General features: G+C 38.5%; 1 protein-coding gene across 1 annotated transcript in view; it reads left to right on the forward strand.

Annotated features, from left to right (window-relative positions):
* CPS1 (carbamoyl-phosphate synthase 1) overlaps positions 1 to 24164 on the forward strand; it is a 123499-nt gene that overhangs the window by 87604 nt on the left and 11731 nt on the right. The window contains exons 26-34 of the mRNA XM_021702784.1: positions 3645 to 3839; positions 4249 to 4316; positions 6186 to 6261; positions 10670 to 10747; positions 13624 to 13731; positions 15374 to 15463; positions 16779 to 16949; positions 19286 to 19360; positions 22010 to 22108. Of these exons, the coding sequence (XP_021558459.1) occupies positions 3645 to 3839; positions 4249 to 4316; positions 6186 to 6261; positions 10670 to 10747; positions 13624 to 13731; positions 15374 to 15463; positions 16779 to 16949; positions 19286 to 19360; positions 22010 to 22108 (960 nt within the window). The remainder of the gene's footprint in view (positions 1 to 3644; positions 3840 to 4248; positions 4317 to 6185; positions 6262 to 10669; positions 10748 to 13623; positions 13732 to 15373; positions 15464 to 16778; positions 16950 to 19285; positions 19361 to 22009; positions 22109 to 24164) is intronic.

Here is a 24164-nt window from a genome sequence, read left to right on the forward strand (position 1 = left end):
GGGGGGGTGTGTGTCAGAAAAGGGACATGTCGTGTGAGTAAAGCAGGCTGGCTCAGTCGGTAGAGCATGCACTCTTGATCTCATGGTTTGAAAAGTTATATAAATGAACATTAATTTTCTTCTATATCCCGGACCCACATAAGACCCATTTCTCATTTTTTTTAAAATTTCTTCATTAAAAACCAGATTGAGTCTAAAAATGCCAGGCAATATACCTGACACCTTATGATGTCCCTGTCTAGTTTGAGTCCTTCTGAATTTTTCTTGATTTTATAATGAATAATTTATTGGATCATACCCCATAAAAATGTACTCTGATTAATGATGTAATTGTTCTATTTTTAACACCTAATGCTATATGTATATACATATACAATGGCATCTCTGTAACACAATTTGAGTTAAATGAATGAATGACAAACATTGATTATTGTAGACAAAACCCATTGGAGATTGTGCGACTCTAAACTAGAATTGGGTTTCATTCCTAGCATTTGATTTAACTGTAATTAAATATAATCTTAAGGGTCTGCCTAAAGTATTGAAAATGTTTTACTAAAATGTGAATTACTAAGATAATAAAGCACAGTAAAGATAATAAATCAATCTCACAGACAGATGTACAAAGAGTAGAGTTTTGTAAATTAGAGATAATACACGAAATTACAAAAATCAGGGTCAACTTTTAATGAATTAAGTGTTATTTCTGTTAGTAAGATATATTTTCTCTCTTGCATTCTGTCTATAATATAGCTTTTAATTTGCCCATAAAAATAAGGACAAACCAAAGTGCTAAAAATACATTTGTGGTGTGATTGCACTTGAATACTGTTTCAGAAATATTCTTGTGTGGTGTTGTCTTAGCTTAGTGATACTAAGTTAAAAAAAAAAAAAGGAAACTAAACTGAGTAAAAAGATACAAACAAATCCAGGTAAGGTCAGTGGAACTTTGGGACCCTGATGGAATTATTTTCAGCCTAAAGTATTTAGAAATCTGTGAGACAAATCTGAATTTTAGAATATTTTATGTCAGTGAGTTATTTAAAACTATTTAGGCTTAAGTGATTATGATAATGATCATTTACCCATGTGGGAAACCAAGTTCTTCTCCTTAAGTCCCTGCTAGTTCTGTGCTTGCAGTTGGGGCCAATTTAAGATGAATTCTTCCACAAAACTGTCCTATATTAACTTCATCCTACAAACATGTTCTCTTGTACTGACTTCCTTTTGCTGTGTGGGCAAAACTACACTACATCATCAACCATTACTCTAAAACATCCTGTGAATGTACTTGCTTTTCCAGGGATGATCTTTATTTCTGGAGTCAATGATGAGAATGGGGTTTTGCAGAGGATGTTTTTCTACCACTTTTCAAAAAGAATGTTTTAGAAATAGCTCTTCTTGCAACCTCTAACAGTAACTACCCTTGAAATCAGGCAGAAAAATAGAGTTAGCTTAAGATTCAAAGATTTGGTTTATTAGTTAAACATAGCTGCTTTGCAGTGTGGAGAATTGAGTTCTAATACTGGCTGTATTTGCTAGATTAGAAATATGCGCAAATCATTTCACCTTCACCGAGCCTCAGTTTCTTTAGCTGTAAAATGGGGAGAGTAATAACTGCCTCAGAGGGATACAGTGAAGGTCAAAACAGATGGTGTAGGGCAAATAGTAATATCCTTAAGGAATAGTAGCAGTTTATATTATTACTGTTTTGAAAGTTGCTAATTTGTTGAAAAATAAAAAGCAATTCCATAGAACATTTTGAAAAATGTTAGTGTTTTTATTAAAGACTTTTCACTCAACTTTGAGCTCCCATTTAGTGCAGTGGACCCCAATTTTTGCTCACAGGTTGATACTTCTCTTTTAATTTTAGAAATTATGTTGAAGTGTTTCACGTAAGAAATCTTTGTATGCATTTAATTGAAGAATTAGTTTTTAAGCCTCTAAAGTATTAACTCTGCTAATAAACTAAAAATAAACAAAAATATTATAGTACAAAGAATAAATCTTAAAGGTTTTGCAAAGATGTATATTGAACATAAAAAATGATAAAAGCAGCTTAAGTGCACTTATAAATATGCAGAACTGTGGATTATAGTTTTCCATACTGTTCACAAGGCATTTAAGTACTCAATTGTAGGGTGTTTGCTTAGGCACTACTTTCACTGCTCTCATCAAAGAGAAATAAGCTTTATCCTTTTTAAGACTATTTCAGAATTATTTCAAATAATGATAAAATGCATTTGGTACATATCTATTACTTCAGCAGTTCCAATATTCATTAGTAGGTTATTAAGGCAAATACAAATTATTCCAAGATCAATTGTCTATCAGATATAATAATATTTTCCAATATTAATAACAGTGTCTTACTTATGGACTTATAATTTGTAAGGCCTTTAATGTTTATTTTCTTATTTAACTTATATAGTGACCTTGTGAAGCAGACAGATATTATTTTAATTTTACAGACATGAAGACTGAATGTTGGAGGGATTTTCACAGAGGGAATTAAGATGGGAAGGAACTTCTTTTTTTTTTTTAATCTGGAAGTTTTGGGGTGCCTGGGTGGCTCAGTCGTTAAGCGACTGCCTTCAGCTCGGGTCATGATCCCAGTGTCCTGGGATCGAATCCCCCATCAGGTTCCCTGCTCAGCAGGGACCTGCTTCTCCCTCTCTAGCTCCTCCTGCTTGGTGATCCCTCTCTCGCTGTCTCTGTCAAATAACTAAATAAAATCTTTAAAAAAAAATCTGGAAGTTTTGACTACTAATAGGAGATTAAGGTTAAAGATTCAGACACTGCTTGTAGGGCAAATAGGAAGGAAACAGGGACTAAAATCTGTTACTGGGTACTGTAGACAAGAGCCAAGGTAACTGTAAAGGAGAGAGGATGTAAAAATGGGAGGTAGGATTTAGAATGGACTGTAGTGTAGAGATGGTGGAGTTTAGATAAGGGACAGGGAAAAAGGAGAGAAGTAGCAAAGGCAGGGTAAGGTTAAGTGGGCAGAAAGCTTCCTAGTGGGAGTGCACATAGTTTGGGACACTCAATAGGAGGTCTTCTTGGTGCTGAGAAGAATGGTGACAAAAAAGGCTGGAGACTCTTCATTGTCCTATTGATGGTGATGAGCTTACACTTTGTGCTTTAGGCATTGGGAAACTTTGGAGAACTCAAAGCTTCAACTCACACAGGAGTGACTTGGTGAATCAGTTTCATAGGATGATTAATCTGAATGTGAAGGGCTGGGGTGGAGAGGAACAGGAGAGGTGAGGGTTAGAAGGAAAGATCTATGTCCATTTAGGAAATTACAACAGTAGTCCAAGCAGCACTTGATTACAGTAGAGTACATGGTGAAAATATTAATTGTCTTGATTTCCTTTTTCTAATTGTCATGCACGTCAATGTCACACATTCATGTGTAGATGTGTGGAAGTCTGACGTGGTAATCATATGTAGTTGTATGGAACTCTCACATAGATTTTAGCAGTTAAGTGCCTGGATAGTAAGAATGAAGTTTGTTTATCTCTTTGGGGGCATAACTTAATATTGCCTATTGATGGGAGACATGAAATGGTCACAACATGTGAAGCAGTTGCTCATTCATCATGAAGTGACCCCAACGGCTGATATTGTGGTGTCTTGTCCAGGCATGTGGGGGCTGCATCATCTCAGTTGGGGGTCAGATTCCAAACAATCTGGCAGTCCCTCTGTACAAGAATGGTGTCAAGATCATGGGCACGAGCCCTCTGCAGATCGACAGGGCCGAGGATCGCTCCATCTTCTCAGCTGTCTTGGATGAGCTGAAGGTGGCTCAGGCGCCCTGGAAGGCCGTTAACACTTTGGTAAGGAGAGAAACACTTGTCTGTTTTTAATGTTCGCTTTTGAAGAGTTGTAACTACTGCAGATGTTAACTTCAGGGCAGATAGAAGGCACTTATGCTCAGTGACTTTACTTTAAAGTTGGTGTATTTCCATGATTGCAGTTAAGTGCTGGTTATAAATTGTTAAGAGTATTCTCATTAAGATTCGGACAATGAAAAACGTTCAAACTATTTTAGAGCTTGATTGATATTTACAATTAGAAACTAGGAATTTTACATGTTTCAATGTCCAATTTACATTTTAATGGTGTCTTTTGAGAGAAAGAATAAAAAGAGTTGTGTTACCATTTGTTCTGAAGATGCCTTTCTGCAGTTCTATTGAGTATCTTAAACTATTCATGCACTTTTTTGTTGTTGTTTCTATTAATTAGAATGAAGCACTGGAATTTGCAAAGTCTGTGGGCTACCCCTGCTTGTTGAGACCTTCCTATGTTTTGAGGTAATGTACTGTTCTCCCAAGGTAATGATTTAAAAATCAGGAGGTACAGAATGGCGTGCTGTACGCTAATAGCACTTGGCTTTGATGTGTGGTAAGTTGTAAATCCGTCCACAGTCCCCAGACCAACATGGCCGGAGTGAGGACCTATGCACGGTCCTTCAGCCTACTGCTTTTCTTTCAGAGGGTGGCAATAAGAGTCCACAGTCCTCCATCCTAGAAGCATGGCTTAGGGCGTCCTGTTGCCAAACTGAGGGAGGATAGTTTTACATTAGAGAAGAGAACAATTTAAAAAACCCAAAAAGCAAAACCAGAACAAACCTGGGACATCTCTTTCCAGTATCTGTTTTCTAGTCAGCAGAAATGGCAGCTTATCTCTGACTGTTGTCAGCACCTTCCGATGGTGCCTCTGGTTTGAATTTTTGAGTTTTTGAGATCACATTTTTTAGTAGATGAATTATAATGGTGAGGGACAGGGATAGTGAGGATCTTTTATATTAAACTTTGAAGCAAAGTTCTATCATCAAAGGAGAAGTTGTGAATTATCACTTACTCTCTTCAGATGTTACCACATGTAAGGAACGACTTCACTGAACAGGGGATAATAAGAGAAACACAATTTGCTGTGCACAATTTGAAAGTGTAAATGGAATTTGAGATGGGATCCTTTAAAATAATGAAAAATTTGAAATGAGGTGGAAAACTTTCCTTTTTATTTAAATGACATTTTTTGTAAATCACCATCAAATAATACTTCTTTGAGGTATTAATGTAAGTTAATTTAAACAACACACAGACATTTAAGGGAGGGTTGCAGAAAACAGCTTTGACTCTTGTGCTTCCTTTCTCATCTCTGCAATCTGTCTCTTTGTTCCAGTTTCCTATACTGTGAATTATCAATGTTATTGACTTAGCCTTCCTGTCTTAAATAGATGAAGACATTGAAAGTTCTTTATGCAAAAATATGTAATAGAGTAGAAAAGATAAAGAAAGCTACTTTTAAAAAGAAGTGGAAAGTAGTATTTTTCTTTCTTATTTTTTCCCTCTTCTTATTCCTCCTTCTTTCTTCCCATCTCACTTTGAAAATATCAAAATTCAGCATAAATTGAAATCAGCATTCTTTCTCAAGCAATTAATAAGAAGGACACAGTTGAATACTTTTCAGTCAGATACTGTACATTATATTTGCATAAAAAATTTGTGCTTTTGTGACCTGGCTGGTAGTAGAATGACCTGCTTTGACAGCAGACCTGTGGGTTAAAATCAGCCATTGTCAATGACCTCTGAAGGAACAGGGTACGAATAGCTAGATCCTGGGGCACCTGGGTGGCTCAGTCGGTTAAGGGTCTGACTCTTGATTTTGGCTCAGGTCATGGTCTCAGAGTCCTGAGATCAAGTCCTGTGTCAGGCTCCACACTCAGCAGGGAGTCTGCTTGAGATTCTCTCCCTCTGCCCCTCCCCCTATGCTCTCTCCCCCCCTCCCCTCAAATAAATAAATAAATCTTAAAAAAAAAAAAAAAGAATAGCTAGATTCTAGGATGAATTTTGTTAAGGTTTAAGAATTACCTGGAACCAGCCGAGTGAAAACAGGAAATCAGAAAGGACAAACTTTGGGACACTGCTATCTCTATATTTACGTGGTTTTCTTTGGACATCATCACAGCTCTCACCCCCAACTTGGGTGACTCTTTATTTTGGTTGATTGTTCTGGTGATTAAGTGGAGTAAAGACTCAATTTAGGAAAAAGCATCTTCTTACTCAGTCCAGACTGAAGCTAGAGATTGCCTGGAACTGTTCTGAGAAGCAATCAAGTCTAGCATGCTTTTCTTCCAAAGTGGTGAAAAAAACTGACCTGCCTCCTCTCCTTTCCAGTGGGTCAGCCATGAACGTGGTATTCTCTGAGGATGAGATGAAAAAATTCCTAGAGGAGGCCACTAGAGTGTCTCAGGTACTGTCCAATTTCCTCCTGGTGACTTTGACTTCTGTTAATTGCTATCTTATTTCATATGTTTTTATTCTCACACTATGTTAGGATGGTTTTCCCTTTATTTTTTTTTCTCTCCCTAGCCGGTAGTCTCCTATATATGGGAATAAGAAAACTCAAATGCATTTAATTGCATTTAGATCCTTAGGGTTAGTGGAAGAAGAAGAAGACCAGTACATATTTGATTACAACATTGACCTGGTTTTAGACTCCAGGAGTTAGGCTGGATAAGCATCCTTGGTTTGTTCATAAGTTAGATGCTGATCAAGTTATCCCTGGGGTTCCCAGCCTCAAGGACTGCCCAGCCAAGCTCGTCATGTATCAGTGAGGGCTTTCCTGGTTTTTAAGTCTCACACTTGGAGAGTCTTTGCCTTAGTTAACCCTGCAATTTTAATAGTAAACCCCTTTGCTCACCCTTTGACTTTTTTTCATTTTGGTACATTCCATTTGTCAGTTAATAAAAATGTTTATAATTTTGTGGTGATTTCAACCACCTTCCTCCATTGCCCTCAGCTTTACTTCTCCCTTGGTATTAACTCAGTGTGATCCATTTAAGATTTACCCAGTGAGGTTATTGATCTGCAGACCTTGTACTGTAAAGGATGAAAGTGATGTTTTCCTTTTAAGAGCTTTCAAAAGCTTGTTGGGTTTGTGTGTGTGTGTGTGTGTGTGTGTTTAAAGAGAGAGAGAGCACAACTCATAGAGAAGAGTTTAATGTTAGGCAAGTGGAATTTGGAGGGAGCTAAAGAGTGAAGTCAGAAGCATTTCAAAGAGGAATAACGAGCATGGACTGTTCCTGCTCATGAAGCCAGACATCCCTTCTGTATGGTAGTTGCTCCCCAGGACATTGGGTCAGTGAAGAGAGTGGATAAGGATAAAGGGTGAGAAAGACAAAGAGTGTAAAAAAAGAAAACCAAGTAGATTTTGAATTCATTCCTGTGTGAAAGTCAGATTGCTGAGGAGGGAATCTCTCCAGGGAGCCAGTTTTCATTAATGTGGACTGGAACAAGACACTGTCTTCTTCCCTATCTGACTTCCTGCCAAGGATTTGGGCATGCTCCCCTTTTGAAAAACCAGTAGTTAGACCCAGCTGTGCTCATGTAAGTGAGGAAGCAGGTGTCCTCTCTTTTCTGCCTGGAACACTGGATCCCACATAGAAGAGTTTTAAACTACTCATAGTAGAGTTTTAAAAATATATTTTTCTGCTAGCATATGGGTAGAACCCCTACTGGACCAAAGTTTTATAATGGAGATGTCCCTGATTGAGTACATTCTGATTCAAGTGTTCCCTTCAAAACACAGGAGAATCTGGGATACTCAGTTCAGTGAATCTAGAATAAAATTAGACCCCATCAATCATTCATCTATTTATGTATTCATTCATGTTTAGCACCTGCTATATAATGGCATTGTTCTCAGTATCAGGGGCTACACTCATACAAAGAGAGATACAGTCTGCTCTCACAGAGGACTCTTTACTAGGGACATCAGACTTCAAATAATTACAATAAAATATAATGAGCATTGCAATAAGAAAGTACAGGATGCTGAGGGTGAGTGTCAATGTATTGGGGTCCATCCCTAAAGAAGGGCTTTTTAAATTAATTTAAAATGGTTGATTTAGAATTAACTGGTTGAAAGATTTACATTGTGGGTGTGAGGAGGAAGAAAGGACAGCACAGGTAAAGGGTCAAAGCTGAGAAAGAGAATGGAGTTTCTAGAAACTGATAAAGTATTTAGCATATGGCTAGGACACTTCCATGGTGGAAGAGTAGATAGAGTAGGCAGGGAATAGATAAGGAGAACCTTGTCAGTTATAATGAGTTTGGGGCCAGACTGCATTCATGGAAAAACATTAGGGGCTATTGCTGTAGCTCAGGGTAGAGATGACAGCACCTTGGAGCAGAGTAATGATAGTAAAGATAAAAAAGAAGTACATGTATTCTAGAATATTTAGAATGTTCACTGAAGGCAATTAGTGAGTGCGTGGAGGTAGAGGGTAAAAGTGTATTGATAAAGGATGACTCCTGAGCTTCTGCCTTGGACAGCTCGATGGGTGGTGGTACCATTTATTAAAATAGGTAACCTGTGCTGTCTTTTCTTCCTACTCATACACACAATGTAAACCTTTCAACCAGTTAATTCTAAATCAACCATTTTAAAATAAGGAGAAATTTTAGAGAAGGAAATCATATATTTAATATTTGACCTTTTGTATAAGGTACCTGTGAGAAATCCAAGTGCAGATGCTTCAAAAGCAGTGGGTTATACAGATTTTAAATTGAAAATCAAGGTCATGTCTAGCGATAGAGATGTACATATAGTTTTGGAAATAAATAGCATATCATTTTAGTTAGAGTTTTGAGGATGGAAGCAATCACCAAGGAGAGAGTACAGAGGAAGTGGAATAATTAAGACAGAGACAAGAGGGATACCAGCATTTAAGGGCTGAGTAGAAGAACCATGAAGGAGCCTGACAAAGAAGGAGGAAAAGGTAGTTTATGGATATCAAAGGCAGAAAGTGTCTTAAGAAGGCCAACAATGTACAATGTTGCAGAAAGATTGAAATTAAGAGATTTTCTTTCTCAACATGGTAAGGACTATTTCATAGATTTGTCCAAATGGCCAGGATGGTGGATACTGTCGTTGGTCCACTCAGATTCCTTTACCTGTGGAAGCACTTGTCCCTAACTGTAGTGATAGCTGATAACACTTACCAGCTGTACTTCTTCTCTGGGTAACTATTCTCAGGCAAATGGGAGCTTCATTAACAAGGAGGCAAGATCCCTCACTTCAGCACCACCCTCAAAACACTAGACAGTGAGTAACCTTTGCCTCAAGGTGGGACTTAGTCTGTGTTGCAGTTCATCCTCCAGAGCCCCCTGTGGGGTAAAGCCAAATTTAGTCTCCACTGAGATCATAGACATACTAGCTTTTTCCTGTTGCCCCATCCTGCTTTTCCAACTCCCTCCATAAATCACTTGAACAAGGATCCCTGTCTCAGGCTTGGCTAGAGAAGCTAAGACAGCTGGTAAACTTTATCTTTTTTTTTTTTTTTTGAAATCATGCTATTATCATCAAAAATTAGAAAAAAATCCCATATAGGTCTCAACACAGCTCCAGTAGGCCTGCTACAGTAAATATCAGATATTTAAAGGAGAAGGAACAGAGATGGAAAGGCATCTTTTTTTTTTTCCCTTAGCTAATAAACAGTTGCATGTCCAGTAGGCTTTTGAAGAAAAGAAAATATGGAAACTTGCCTCATTTAATAGAAGAGAGAAGCTTCTTTATGGCATAAAACACTGGTTCTTTTGAATTTTCCACAAAATTCCTTTCAATTTCAAGTGTTCTACTAAAGGAGATAAGATATATTAAATTTAACACATATGCACGGGGTGAACTCCATGATGGTGGCCAAAAGGGGCTTGGGTTCGGAAGAAAAGGAGATGTTTGGAGAAGGCTTAGGGGAGGAGGTAGCTTTTGTGCCAGGTCTTGAAGCATGATTTGAGACTTGAATGAGAGAGCTGAGGAGAGAAGGTGGAGTGCATGTGGGGGAGAGAGGCATAGAGACAGGGAAAAGCAGGGTCTGGTAAAAAAGCAGGTGGTGCTGGTTGCTGGTGCCTGGGGCTCGGAGGAGAAGAGATGCCTGAACCCTGGAACTCTTCAGTCAACTGCTTCATTTCGCCTAGAAAAAGCAAGCAGTGGTCCCAGTGTGGAGGGCATCACTGCACCGTCATGAAGAAACTGAGAATGGGGAGAACTTTGAGAAGAAAACCGGTCTTAAACAGCGGAGAGAGGAAGGATGTTTTTAAGATTAATAAAGAGAAATGCTGCAAATGCCATGCTTTAAAAGTGGTTTAAGGCATGTCAGTTCCAAGTAATGGATTCCATCTTTGACCTAACCAAAACAAAATGAGATTCTCCTCCTGATTTCTTTCACAGTCTCATGGAGAGAGAACTAATTTAGGAAATTGCAGCACTTGGAAAAGATGAGTGTAGAAAGAGAGAAAGAACTCGAACCAAGAAAAATACACAGTTATAAATAAAATAAATATTCATAACTCCCCCATTTGACCTTCTCCTTAGCCCCCTCTTTCCTCTCACTCACTTAAAAGTCTATTATTTGAAATTTTAGCACTCATGTTCAGTTGACTGAGTACTCAGGATTGAAGAAAGACCCTCTGCCTCACTGAAAGCAGAGAATGACCTTGTTCTTACCCAACAAATTAGCTAATGAGTTTATGTAGTACATTTAGCATTAAGGTCTTTGCAAGTATTACACTGGGATTTACTTAAGGTATGCAATTTTTACTTGACACTATACACATAACGTCAGCTAAGGATTCTGCCCTTCTGTTTACCTCAATGACAGGAACACCCAGTGGTGCTGACAAAATTTATTGAGGGAGCCCGGGAAGTGGAAATGGATGCTGTTGGCAAAGATGGAAGAGTAAGTGCTTTATCCCCAACTCCGAGATCCCTGTCTTCCCATCAAGTTTCTTTCCCCACCCGCCTTGGCAGTTTTGAAACAACACAGACTAGAGGTCATGATTTCTACAAAACAGGTCTCTGAAAATAGTGGAAGAGTTGCTCAGTCCAAAAAATTTTCAAATTCACTAACAATTTAGTTGATGTGTCATGGGTATCATATATCCTGTGTTTCATACTGTTAGAATTTCTCTTTGATGATATTCAAAATTAATTATCTTCCTGTACTCATCATTCTTTTTGAATAGATTTTTCTCTCTCATTTTCTTTTGTCTGTGGGTTTTCTTTTATGTTTCAATGAGTATTATAAAAACATCCAATACTTGTCTTTCTGAAGTTCCTAATTGAATCCCTAGTTTTTCTCCTCTCTTGATTTCCCAGCCTCCACCTTTTTATTGTGTTAATAAAGACGAAACTAAACAGAGTAGGGTGGATAAAGATAATAACATAAAATTAGCTTACCAAATCACATCTTGTATTGCTAGTACAATGAATGCCTCCAACTTCAGGGAAAAATGAAAATGTGAAGAATGCTTTCCTTTAGTTTGCTAGTTGTACTAATAAGGTATTTATGATTTATCTTGAAATACAGGAAGTTATGTTTTAGGGAGTCTGTGTCATTTTATTTGCTTTAAAGAAAAATTTTTAAAAAACCTGTCCTTCATTTTCTACTTTGTAGATACTTCAAAACACTACTAAAATGTTAAATCTTTTTGGCTTTTTTGTTTTCCAGATTAACAGTTCAAAGTAGGGCTGTTTACATGTGTGTGTATATATGTAAACCATACAGCAGTGATGACTGCTTACTACAGAATCGTATAATCCTGAGTGTAAGCACCCTTAGAAATCATTTATTTCAACCCCACGCCCCAAAGGATGAGAATTTTCTTCACAGCATCCCCAGAAAGTGGTCACTTATTTTCTGTTTAACAACTTTGGTTATACAGAGCACAGAAAGTTGTCAGATTGAAAGATGTCATATATATATATAGATAGATGGATAGATAGATAGATATAGATAGTTATATAACTATACAGATATATATATAATAACATCTCATTTATTCCTTCTTTTGAAGTAAAGTCTGCTCCCTAGAATTTTTTCATTCCTGACCTTCTGGCCTCCAGAATTGTAGAGCATATGTTTAATCTTTCCTCCTTTTCAACTTTTAAGTATTTGAGACTCAGGTATAAAATGAGAGGGATGTGAGCATACCAATGTCAATGTGGAGAATGTAAGACTAGCCTAGAAATGTTTGTGTTTTTTCAAATATAATGCTGGTCTGTTGGCCTGATTTGGCTCCCACTTGCTAGGATATGCTCTTAATCTAAGCTTCTCTCAGACATCAACCATTGCTTATCATCCTGGACTTCTTTTGGAAATGTTCCAGGTTATTCACATAATTTTTAAATAGTCACACTCCAAAATGGACATAGTACATCAACTATATTATGATTTTTTTCGGAGCCTGGTGGGAGTATTGCCTCCCCCTTTCTAGACACTATAAAAAAATTTGAATGCTTACTATGCACTAAATACCATGTCAGACACTGTATATGTGTTCTCTCTTATCCTTACAAACATTCTATGAGACCCACACCGTGGTTAGTACTGCCTTATCAGAAACCAAGGCTGAGTAGATAAAGTACCTTGCCCAGGTCACAGAGCTGGTAAGTGACAGCAGGAGACTCAAATGCCACTCTGCTTTAAAGTAATTTATAAATCTGATAAACAAATTATCTCTGTAATTTATTTAAGTCTTTTACAGTTACCCAATTATTCTCTGTTGACTGTCAGCTTTATCATTTTCCAAAGACACACATACTGTTAGCATTCAGGTTATGGTGATTGAGACCATAAACTTTGGAATGTGACAGATAAGGGCTTCAAATCTGACTTGGCCATACAGTAATCACATGCACTTGGGTTATTTCTTATCTTGCCTTAGTTTCCTTACCTGTAAGAGAAGATAAGGATATTTTTTTTCTTGCTTCCCCTTCTTTCTCAAATTTCAATTTAAAAATTTCTTGCTCCAGATCTTAAGTCTTCCTGGTCCACCGAAGTTACACATGTACTTCGCTAGATATTTACCTCTCCCATCGTTTCTTTTCCAGTGTCTAAAACCTAATCTGGTAGGAAAAGATAAAGATCCTTCCAGTGCCTACCAAATGCTTTAGTTTCCTACTCATTCTTTTTTTTTAAATTTAATTTTATTATGTTATGTTAATCACCATACATTACATCATTAGTTTTTGATGTAGTGTTCCATGATTCATTGTTTGCTTATAACACCCAGTGTTCCATGCAATACGTGCCCTCCTTAATACCCATCACCAGGCTAACCCACCCCCCCACCCCCTCCCCTCTAGAACCCTCAGTTTGTTTCTCAGAGTCAATAGTCTCTCATGGTTCCCCTCCCTCTCCGATTTCCCCCCCTTCATTTTTCCCTTCCTACCATCTTCTTCTTCTTCTTCTTTTTTTTTTTTTTAACATATAATGTATTATTTGTTTCAGAGGTACAGGTCTGTTTCCTATTCGTTCTTAAAAGTCAACCTGAGTCAGTTCAGTTGTCTTCTTTTCCTGATTCGAACCCATTCTAATTGACAGAGGAGGGAGGTCAGCTCAGCCGCTGTGAGCTGCCCCGGAGGCACTCTGTCACTGCACAGGGAGGCAGTGATGTCTACATGCAGGACTCTATGTACTACTCTCATCAAGGGCTCGAAAAGAAACTGGTCAATGCTCCAGGCATCTGTTAGGATGGGGTGGGTGGGGAGGTGGGAGGCAGCTTCATTGAAGTAGGTGCCTGACAACTTTTTCTAAAATCTTCTTTTGGCCAGGTTATCTCCCACGCTATGTCTGAACATGTGGAAGATGCAGGTGTCCACTCAGGAGATGCTACTCTGATGCTGCCCACACAAACCATCAGCCAAGGAGCCATTGAAAAGGTCATCATTTATCAAGAAAAGTGGAAGGGGAAAAAGCAAAGATAAAAAAAATTTTTTTTTTTAACTAGGTAGCAATGTAGGACATGCCCCAGGCAAAATGTAATTATGAAGGGAACTTTCTTGTTCTGAGTCTGCTGGGTGTTTTAGAGATAATAATTTGCTTCCTGCCCTCTTGAGCCCACTTGGTTGTGTGCTAGTACGGTGGTTCTTGACCTTCAGTGGTGTCATAACATCCTGGGGAACTTGCTAATCTACAGATTGCTGGACTCCATCCCTAGCTTCTGATTCAGTAGTTCTGAGCAGGGCCCCCAAATTTGCATTTTTAACAAGTCCCCAAGTGATGTTGTTGCTACGGACCTATGGGCCCCATCTGGAGAACACTGCTGCAGATGGTTCTCATGTTTGAGAGCCACTTAGATGAGCAGCATATAAAGCTATGCTTCTCAATTAGAAGCAGGTATGCAGCAATCATGTAGGAACATTTTGGAACCTATGTTTTCAATATCCACACTTACCCTCATCTCAAATCAGCACTTTCTGACATGTCTCTTTCAGCCTTTCTTTTGGAACCATTGCTTTAAAGACCTTCCCAGGAATGATGCCTCAGTACTCAATATGCACTCCTAGGCGGTCTCAGAGACCATCATCTTAAATAATTCATGTGGATGTTCCTTTACTCTTTAGGTATGTTAGGTCAGGCTTGGCTTTTTTAGTGAGTCTTACCAATAATCCTGCCATCAAATCTAGGTAGCCTGTCTGGCTGGCTGTACTTTGGGCTGGATTCTGAAGATCTTACTTTGTTCTAGATGTGAAGGTAGCAGGGCATGTTGTAACACCAGCTGCCTAAGAGAACAACATCCCTGGATTTCAAGTGTGCTTTAGTTGCTCATGTCGGTATAAATGACCTCAAGAACTCAGATTTTTCCAGATCTCTCACAGTTTGATGTGCCATGGACTCTGCTCCCTTTTATGACCAACTAAGTTGTCAAATCACTCTTGTAAAAGTAATGAATGAGGAGCTCTTATTTCTTGCTGTCAGTGGCCCCTCATTGCATGGGTACCTTCTGGCTCTGGTTGGATGTAGGGATTCATCTATGTGACATGCAGAGCTTCCCGGCAAGGAAACGTCATTTCTTTCTGACCATACTATCTACCCAGGTAGAGTCCAGGGCAGCAGAAAAGCACATCAAAGCAGTGTCTCTGGTCTCTTTGCAGTGCCATGTAATTTCAGGGTCTGCTCTTCTTAGCAGGTAGGTCGGGAGGGTGATAGGAAGTTTGGACTGCAGTTTCTGGTGCTGAAGCAACTGGACTGAAAGAATTCCATTTAGCCCTCAAAGTGAAACCAGAGTATACAACGGCAGGTAGATAGGGACATTTGGCAGAAAGATAATTTTGTAAAGTTATTTGTTCTTTTCCTCGCTAGTTTGTTATGAATATTTAGTATGTATTATTATTTTATTGATAGATGCCTGCTAGTGGCTTCTATCATTGTTATTATTACTATTATTATTATTGCCATTATGACTGTTACTATTAGTGGAGGTGTAGCTCTATGTCAAGAGAAATTAAAGAAATCTAAGTTTGAGGTGTTTTCTAACCAAACTATGCTCTTTAGCTCTATGTCATTGTCCTTTTGATCTAGGTGAAGGATGCTACCCGAAAGATTGCAAAGGCTTTTGCCATCTCTGGCCCATTCAACGTCCAGTTTCTTGTCAAAGGAAATGATGTCTTGGTAAGAAATGCCCAGGTGCTTGAGAGGACACCAAGCTGTGTTAGGTTATGTTGGTTTGTGTCCCCCCGGTAATCTTGGTGAGCACAGACGGAGCAGCTGAGACTCCTGCAGCTGTTCATGTCTGAGTGTGGCTTGTTGCACAGCATATGATGCCTGCCTTCTCTGAAGGCAGAGGCTCTTGGTGGCACTCCTGTGTCTCACGGTTCTGGAAAGCACTCTGGTCCACTGGAAAGAGGATTGCTGTCTGGCATCTGCAGTACAGTAGAGATGGACGCAATGACTATCTGAATGTGTACAATAGTCATAAATTGTATACACTGAAGTTTTAGATACTATTTACATACAAAAAAATGTTAAATCAACTAGACTAGTCTTCATTAATTTAGTAGCTATTTAATGTAACCAATCAGTAACCAATATTGGTTCAGCAGCATCTACTATGTGAAATCATATGGTGGCAATAAAGTTGTATAAGCCACAGTCTTCGCTCTTAAAGATATTCGGTTTAGTGAGGACTGGGAAGATGACTTTGTAGACAACTATAACATAAGTTAGAATATAATAGCTGCTGGAAGGAATGTACAAATACATGGTATTGGTGTCATAGAACAGAGAGAGCATATCTACTAGTGTGTGTGTGTGTGTGTGCGTACACACACACGTGCATGTGTGTGCCTGAGCATGTATTTGAGTGTCATATACCTGGTTTGGGGTGGGTTTCAAGGGAGATTTTGTATTTTAAGCTGGATCTTAAAGAATGGTTGGAATTTTGACAAGTAAAGGAAGGTAGAGAGGACATTACACATAGAACATCTAAGAGAAAATTTGGCACATTTTAGGAGATAGCGACTAGTTCAGTTTAGCAAGATCATTTTTCTAGGGAAATAGTGCAAGGCAAACTTGGAAAATAAAATTGGGGTCAGGGAAATGGTACAAGATAAAATAGAGAGATATATCGAGGCAGAAGAATAAAAAGCCTTCAAGGACCAGACTTTCATCTGATGGCCAGTGGAAACCCAGTGAAGGCTTTTCTGTAGGGACGTGGCATTATCTGAGTTCTGCATTAAAATCTATCAGCAGTGTGTGGGGATGAAGTTGTGGAAAGTGGATGTAAGAAAGTCAGAATTCAAAGATACCGACTAAAAAGAAACTGGCTAACAAAGTGCAAGCAGTGGGGAGAGAAGGAAGAGGCTGGTAAAAGAAGAGCCGGCCCCAGCGAAAAACAGCTAGAACCCAGGTGCCAGGGAGAATGTTAATATGTTGTCATTGGCTCTCACCATCCTTTCTCTTTTTTTGAATTTTGTTATCTCTCCAGGTGATTGAGTGTAACCTGAGAGCTTCTCGATCCTTCCCCTTTGTTTCTAAGACACTGGGGGTAGACTTCATTGATGTGGCCACCAAGGTGATGATTGGAGAGAGCATTGATGAGAAACCTCTTCCCACATTGGACCATCCCATAATTCCTGCTGACTATGTTGCAATTAAGGTAACATTAAAAAAATCTATTAGTCATTTTTTTTTAAGTTTCAAGAAATTAAAGGAACAATTTTTCATCAAAAATAATCTCGAGGGATGCCTGGCTGTCTTAGTCAGTAGTAGAGCATGTGACTTGATCTGGGGGTCATAAGTTCAAGCCCCACATTGGGGGCTTACTTAAAAAAAACTTTAAAAAAGAAGTAAAAAAACATAATTTTGATACTTCATGAACCTTCTAACTAAAGTGTTGGACCAGGGATTTACGATGTTTCCTTTGGATAATGCACACAGGCAACTTTATATGATTTTTTATCCATTTCAAAAATAACAAAAAATCATTTAGAATTACATAATTTCAAAACCAACTAGCTGAGTGAATTATAAACTATGTTAATGCGACTGATAATGGTGGTGTTGGTTTAGTTGGTAAACAGAAATTCTGGACATATTTTGTTAGGAGAAGGCTTGAATTGTGCCCTTTGGAATTGTGCCAAGACTTCAGGAATGCATGGATCTTGTAAAAGTGTTACCCTATGGTGTCGGTTAAATTCTAACTACCTTGGCCACCTTGCTTAGTTCCTATTTTCTTCAGCAGTATTATTTTTCCACTTGAAAGTTGAAATAGTGGTTGCTGTTCATGGTGGTGCCATGAAGGGAATGAGATTGATGGCATTTTTATGAAGATCGACCAGAAAAGTTTAAGATTTGCTCACTAAATTCCAATATAGATGTATTATATTTCTAATAATACCTTAATAATAAAGCCATTGTGCTCCTCTAGCTACCCCAGTATGCCCGTGCACAGATTATTTATAATTATGACCTTTAACTACTTCACAGGGCAAGCAGGAGGATTAGTGAGATACTATATAAATATATTTGAATATTTTAGAAAAAGCATCTGATGGAATCAATTTATATTGTGCGATATATTTATGTGACATTTATATATTTTGGATGTCTTCAAAATATTTCCATTCCTACATGTACTAGTGACCTCAGTCATAATTATGTTACAGCTGAGACTCTGACTTCTGACTTTTATAGTGGAAGCTTTAAGTTGAAGCTATAAATCAAAAAATATTTATTAATTTTATTTAGCTTAATAATTTAGGATGACTTGGATTTTATAGTGCATTGAGATGGAATGTCACTTGTTATATTGGGGAAGGGTGGCGCTTTATTCCTGGCGACTATGACACAACATAAATTGTTAAAGCTTTCAGTGGGAATTATACATAGGTAAAAAAATACATAGGATTTCTTTGTTTGAGACCAATAAGTAGAAGGCCCTGAAAAATATTTTCCACTGGAAATTCTATATATACATTTCAAATTCATGTTTCTGAATTCATAGACGCAGAAATATACACACACATATGTGTATGAAACAATATCCAACTAAAAACAGTATTGATGGATAGATACACTTTTTTTCAAAAAGCACTGTATCTTCCTGTTTACTTCTTTCTTAATTATCATTGTATATGAATCTTGACTTTTTAAAGAAGAGTGACTTCTTTATAGTCCATCTTAACATAGGCCTAGTAAGGTGGGTGGACATTCACAGATGAGAGCACAGAAAAGTGAGAGTGCAGAAATGTATAACTTGACTGAGGATGACCTCGTGAAATGACCCCAAGCTAAAACTCCCAGGATGACTTGGAAGCGTACCAGAATCAAAGGAAGAAGAGTCCACACTAGACAAACAGATAGATGCAAGAAACAAGCATTTGGTTCTTCGTGAATTGTACTGATAAAATAAATGAAAAAGAAACACTCCTATCTATGTTCTAGTTCACATGAAAGCTATGGGCAAAAGTGTTCCTAAGCAGAATGTTTTTCAAAGCTTTTTAAGAGGTGTCAACAACAATTTAATGTCTCAGAAGTCAGCTTACAGACAGACATTTCTGGCATGGTTGGCTGTTGCAAGTTCAAATGATCAGAAAAAGAAGAGGAATGTTTCCAAAGCCTACCAAGAAAAAAACGTGTTTGAACTCTGTGCTTGGGGAGACCAATGCCCAGTAGACTTTGTTTGAAATCACTCCAATAAGAATATGTGTAGGCCAGATTAGAAACACTGGCCTAGACTGGTCACAGGGGCCCTATTTACAGAAATAATTTGTGATTATTTAACCCAAGTTTTTGGCCAAGAGCTCAAGAAATTCTTGGAACAGAATTTTAAAGCTATTTTTCAAGTCAGATGCTTGGACCAAGGAGATTTTTTATGTGTCTACCATAGCCTAAATGAATCCTGTGAGAGATGGTTCACTAAATATGTTTATCCTCTCTTATTCCTTTTATACCTTTCTCTCACGTGTTTTTTCTCCCCATTATTTCTGACAGGCTCCAATGTTTTCCTGGCCCCGGTTGAGGGATGCTGACCCCATTCTGCGCTGTGAGATGGCTTCCACCGGCGAGGTAACTAATTAATGATCCCTGAACGCTTTCATTAAATCTACTTTGAAATCTATGGTTTTATGATCTGGGTGTAATACAGTAAGTAAGTTATTAAGTATTAAGGGGGACGCAAACTTCTGTTATCAGAGTAAGTCTGAAAAGGCTTAAGAATTTTGAACTAAAGAAAAATTTTGTACTTTTGTGGACCAGAGTCTAAATTTTCACTTATATTTAACTTGTGAATCTAATGTATGTGTTCCTAATTCATTTCCACATTACACATTGAGAACAGCTTCCAAAATATTTCTTTAGATGTCTAAGTAAATATCTCCTGGGTCTTTCTGCTTTATTTTAAGTTTTCATTTCAAGGTCTCTCTGTGACAGCACTTCCCCCCCCCCCCCCCCTCAACCTCTTTTTACTATGAAATTAAATCATTGGATTTTTACTAGCAATATGTAGAATGACTGTACAGCATTAGAAAGATCATGGACCTAAACATTGTGGAATCTGTAGATAAATGCAAAATCCCAAAACAACTTTCAAAAGCAACTTGCACCTCCTGGGGATTATCTAAAACCTATAATGGAATTGGCCACTGGATGTCCCTCTTCACTTGCGTTGGGACTCTTGTCAGCTGAAGGTTTCTTTAAGAATGTGAACTGTGTTTCTTGTAGAGAGCTGTCAGATTCTAGAAAGTTCCGTACATGTCAGTGTCAGGATATTTTATGAATCACCCAGCCCTTGACAGACTTACTAGCTACAACCTTCAGATCCTCATCAGTGCACATCAGAGTGGCAACATCAGACTGTGAGGCATCATTGTTTCCTCTTGCTATTAAGGAACACCTGAAAGGGGAAAATATTTAATTACAATAAATACGTGATGTTTATGTGGTTACCTGGTTACAAGCAACATCTGTGATGAGAAGTCAAGGGAGACAGGAAGGCAGGCAGTGAGGAATAAATGGCTACCTTACTTGTATTTGGACTGACGATTGCCTTCTCTTAGCTCCTTTGCCGCTGCTTTTAATTGACTAGGTGAGAAAACCTAGCTTTAAAATGAGGGGCCTGCATTATAGTTCTCTGCTGTTTAGGGAGCTGCTCTTCAGGTTCACCGTGATCTCATAGTCACTTGGTAGCAGGGCTGTTTTCAGCAGATTCAGGGTTCAGATCAGGGAGAGATCTGTTTTCCTTTGTGCTGTTTTCTCTAGTGTGGTAAACTTATTTTCACTGCCTATGTCCATTCTGCCTCCGGACATACATTATTGGAGTTGTTATGAAAACATGAAAGACTTAGAAGCTCAGCTCACCTTTGTTGTGATCTATTTCAGAAGTATAGAGTTAATTCTTCTCTTATTAGAGTCATACTTCCAGGTGTCACTGAGTATGATATTACAAGGTCTATTTCATAACTGAAATCAGAATAATAATTCTAGCTTAGGTGAAATCTCAGTTATGCTTTGAAGAGACATTTTCAGTGTCCAAATGGCTTGTGGGATTGAATAAACCTTTACCTCTTGATCTAGGTAAAGGCTGTTTTATTTTCTTAGTGGTAAGGTAAGGATGTTAGACTTGAGCTTACTTGAATATCTGACTGTTTTCTGTGTTCTCTTGTAGAAAACTGCTGAAACCTCTTGTGTGTTGTTATATATGCTTTTATGATGGGATTGCCTGGTCCTGTCAGTAGAATTTGGGTTTCATTAACTGAGGTTGATATTCCTGAGTTTAGTTGGCCATTAATTGACCAAAGAAAGAGTTTGCTGTAGAGTGAAAAGCAGCATGTACTGGTGGTTGGCTGAAGGTCATAATTATGAGAACATCCCTTTCACAAGAAGGGAGTCATTTGCTTAAAGAATGAATTTAGCCATCAGTGTTATTTACTATAATGGTGGTTCTGTACCTGTGCCAAATGATGATATGCGTGGCAGAATCTATTCCCATCATGCTCAAATATACCACTTGTTCTCTAGTTATGGGGTCCATTTGACTTGTAGTTATCTAGTAGCACAATTACCCTAGCTGAAACTTCTGTATATCCCAATGTTATATGTTAGTTTGGAATGGGTTTTTTTGTTTGTTTGTTTGTTTTTACATATGGCTGTGGTATTCAGAACTAGTCTATTTTGGTTCATTTTATGAAAATGATTTTTTTAAAAAAAGGTCCTTGAGATTTTCCTGGATTTATTGAATTTCTCAGAAAGCTCTCTCATAAGCTGTACAAAATGACTCCTACCCAAGTGATCAGCAGTTATGCATTTGAGCTACTGACCCATGAATTCACGCACTGTGGCATCGCATACATAACATATACCATTATTTAAACATTAAGTCATATTAACATTTGGTAACTTACCATATTATGGACCAGAAGCTGTGATTTGTATCCAAATAATTCACAGTAGAATCCAGTTATGTTGCTCCATGGAGTGTTGTTGGATAGAGAAAGAATTGCTTATTCTTTCATTATGCTTAATTAAAAACATAAGATACATCTGCCCTGGCCAGCTTTTTAATCCCAGGATTCAGACTGCATGGTCTTTGGGCAACTCAATAAAATCTAGCAAAGGGCTCTATGAGTAAAGTGCTTTCCATTTGTATTTGTTTATTGGTAAGAGCTGTTGACTAGTATTTGCTTCTTTTTATTTTATTTTTAAATTTATTCTAAACAGGTGGCTTGCTTTGGTGAAGGTATTCACACAGCTTTCCTAAAAGCAATGCTTTCCACAGGGTTTAAGATACCCCAGAAAGGCATCCTGATTGGAATCCAGGTAAGTTGGTGTGTGGTTGCATGCATGCCCCTGGGCACATGCTAGGAGTGGCTGGGAAAGGACCTTAATTGTGGCATAAAAGAGGGGAGATCTGTTTTAAGCTCCACTAAAGAAAACAGCAACTAATAGAAAAAATGGACGTTTGTTCTCTCTGTGTTCCCTGAGTTTTGCCTTTCTCCATTGCAGCAATCAATACAAATAAATGAATAAATAAGCAGAAAGAAAAAGTCTCTAGTGAAAAGGGTATTTGTTCTGAAAAGGATTTAGGATGCCTTAAACAGGAATCTCTTCTATTTCTTGGTTGTATCTTTTCTATGTGCTCTGCTCTTAGTTCTTCCTCCTTAGCCCCTGAACGTGTGTTTTCCATAAAGTTGGGTCTTACCTCTTCTTTCTCTCTGTCTCTGTCTCCATCTATCTCTTGACTTTCCCCTTTGCCAGCTCATGTCTGTGGTATCCACTGTCCTATCCATAACTGTCACCTTTATCTTCATCCATCATCATCCCGTATTTCCAACCATCTGCTGGATACCTCTATCTGGCTGTCTCAAACGCAACACATCCCCAGCTGAAGCTGTATGATCCCTTCCTGACCTCTGTTCCTTCCTTCTTTACCTTCATTCATTCACATTTCAATTTCTACTATAGATCTTCCACAGCCTATGGTGGAGTGATGCCTCAATAAACTTATCATAGGTTGAAAATGTCAGAAGCCAAAAATGCACTTAATATACCCACCCTACCGAGCATCATGGCTTAGCGTAGCCAACCTAAAGTGTGCTCAGAATATTTTATGTCAGCCAACAATGGGGCAAAATCGTCTAACAAAAACCTGTTTATAATAAAGTATTATATACCTCATGCAGTTTACTGAATACTATACTGAAGGTGAAAAGCAGAATGGTTTTAAGTGTATGGGTTGTTTAGCCTCATGCTTGTGTGGCTGACTGGGAGCTGCCACTAGCCCACATTGCAACAGAGTATCCTACTGCGAATCGCTAGCCTGGGAAAAGATCAACAGTCGAAAATCGAAGTATGGTTGGTACTGAATGTGTATAGCTTTCACTATTATAAAGTTGAACTTTTTCAAGTGGAGGACCATTGGTAAATGTCAAAGATCCAAAGCTGAAGAAGACATGGGCATTACTTGAGGGATTTTCTCACCCTAGGACTGATTGAAAGTTCTTGAAGGGAAGTAGCTTAATGGGCTTTAAGAAAGTTAGCAGAGCCCAGCCCACAATACACTGGGGAGGTTCTTGAATATCATTATGTGGTAAGTCTTCTAAGTCAAAGCAAAGTGAAATAATTATAAGAGAATATCTTTATACAATGAAAAGGGCATTACTGGTTTATTACTGTACATCAAATAGAAATCTTAGGGCAACGACGTGGATGGAACTGGAGGGTATTATGCTGAGCGAAATAAGTCAATCAGAGAAAGACATGTATCATATGACCTCACTGATATGAGGAATTCTTAATCTCAGGAAACAAACTGAGGGTTGCTGGAGTGGTGGGGGGTGGGAGGGATGGGGTGGCTGGTGATAGACATTGGGGAGGGTATGTGCTATGGTGAGCACTGTGAATTGTGCAAGATTGTTGAATCACAGATCTGTGCCTCTGAAGCAAATAATACATTATATATTAAAAGAAGAAGAAGAAGAAGATAGCAGGAGGGGAAGAATGAAGGGGGGGAAATCAGAGGGGGAGATGAACCATGAGAGACTATGGACTCTGAAAAACAAACTGAGGTTCTAGAGGGGAGGGGGGTGGGGGGATGGGTTAGCCTGGTGATGGGTATTAAAGAGGGCACGTTCTGCATAGAGCACTGGGTGTTATATGCAAACAATGAATCATGGTACACTACATCAAAAACTAATGATGTAGGGCGCCTGGGTGGCTCAGTTGGTTAAGCGACTGCCTTCGGCTCAGGTCATGATCCTGGAGTCCCTGGATCGAGTCCCGCATCGGGCTCCCTGCTCAGCAGGGAGTCTGCTTCTCCCTCTGACCCTCCCCCCTCTCATGTGCTCTCTCTCATTCTCTCTCTCTCAAATAAATA

The sequence above is a fragment of the Neomonachus schauinslandi genome, chromosome 3 (genome assembly GCF_002201575.2).
Source record: "Neomonachus schauinslandi chromosome 3, ASM220157v2, whole genome shotgun sequence".
Classification (NCBI taxonomy): domain Eukaryota; kingdom Metazoa; phylum Chordata; class Mammalia; order Carnivora; family Phocidae; genus Neomonachus; species Neomonachus schauinslandi.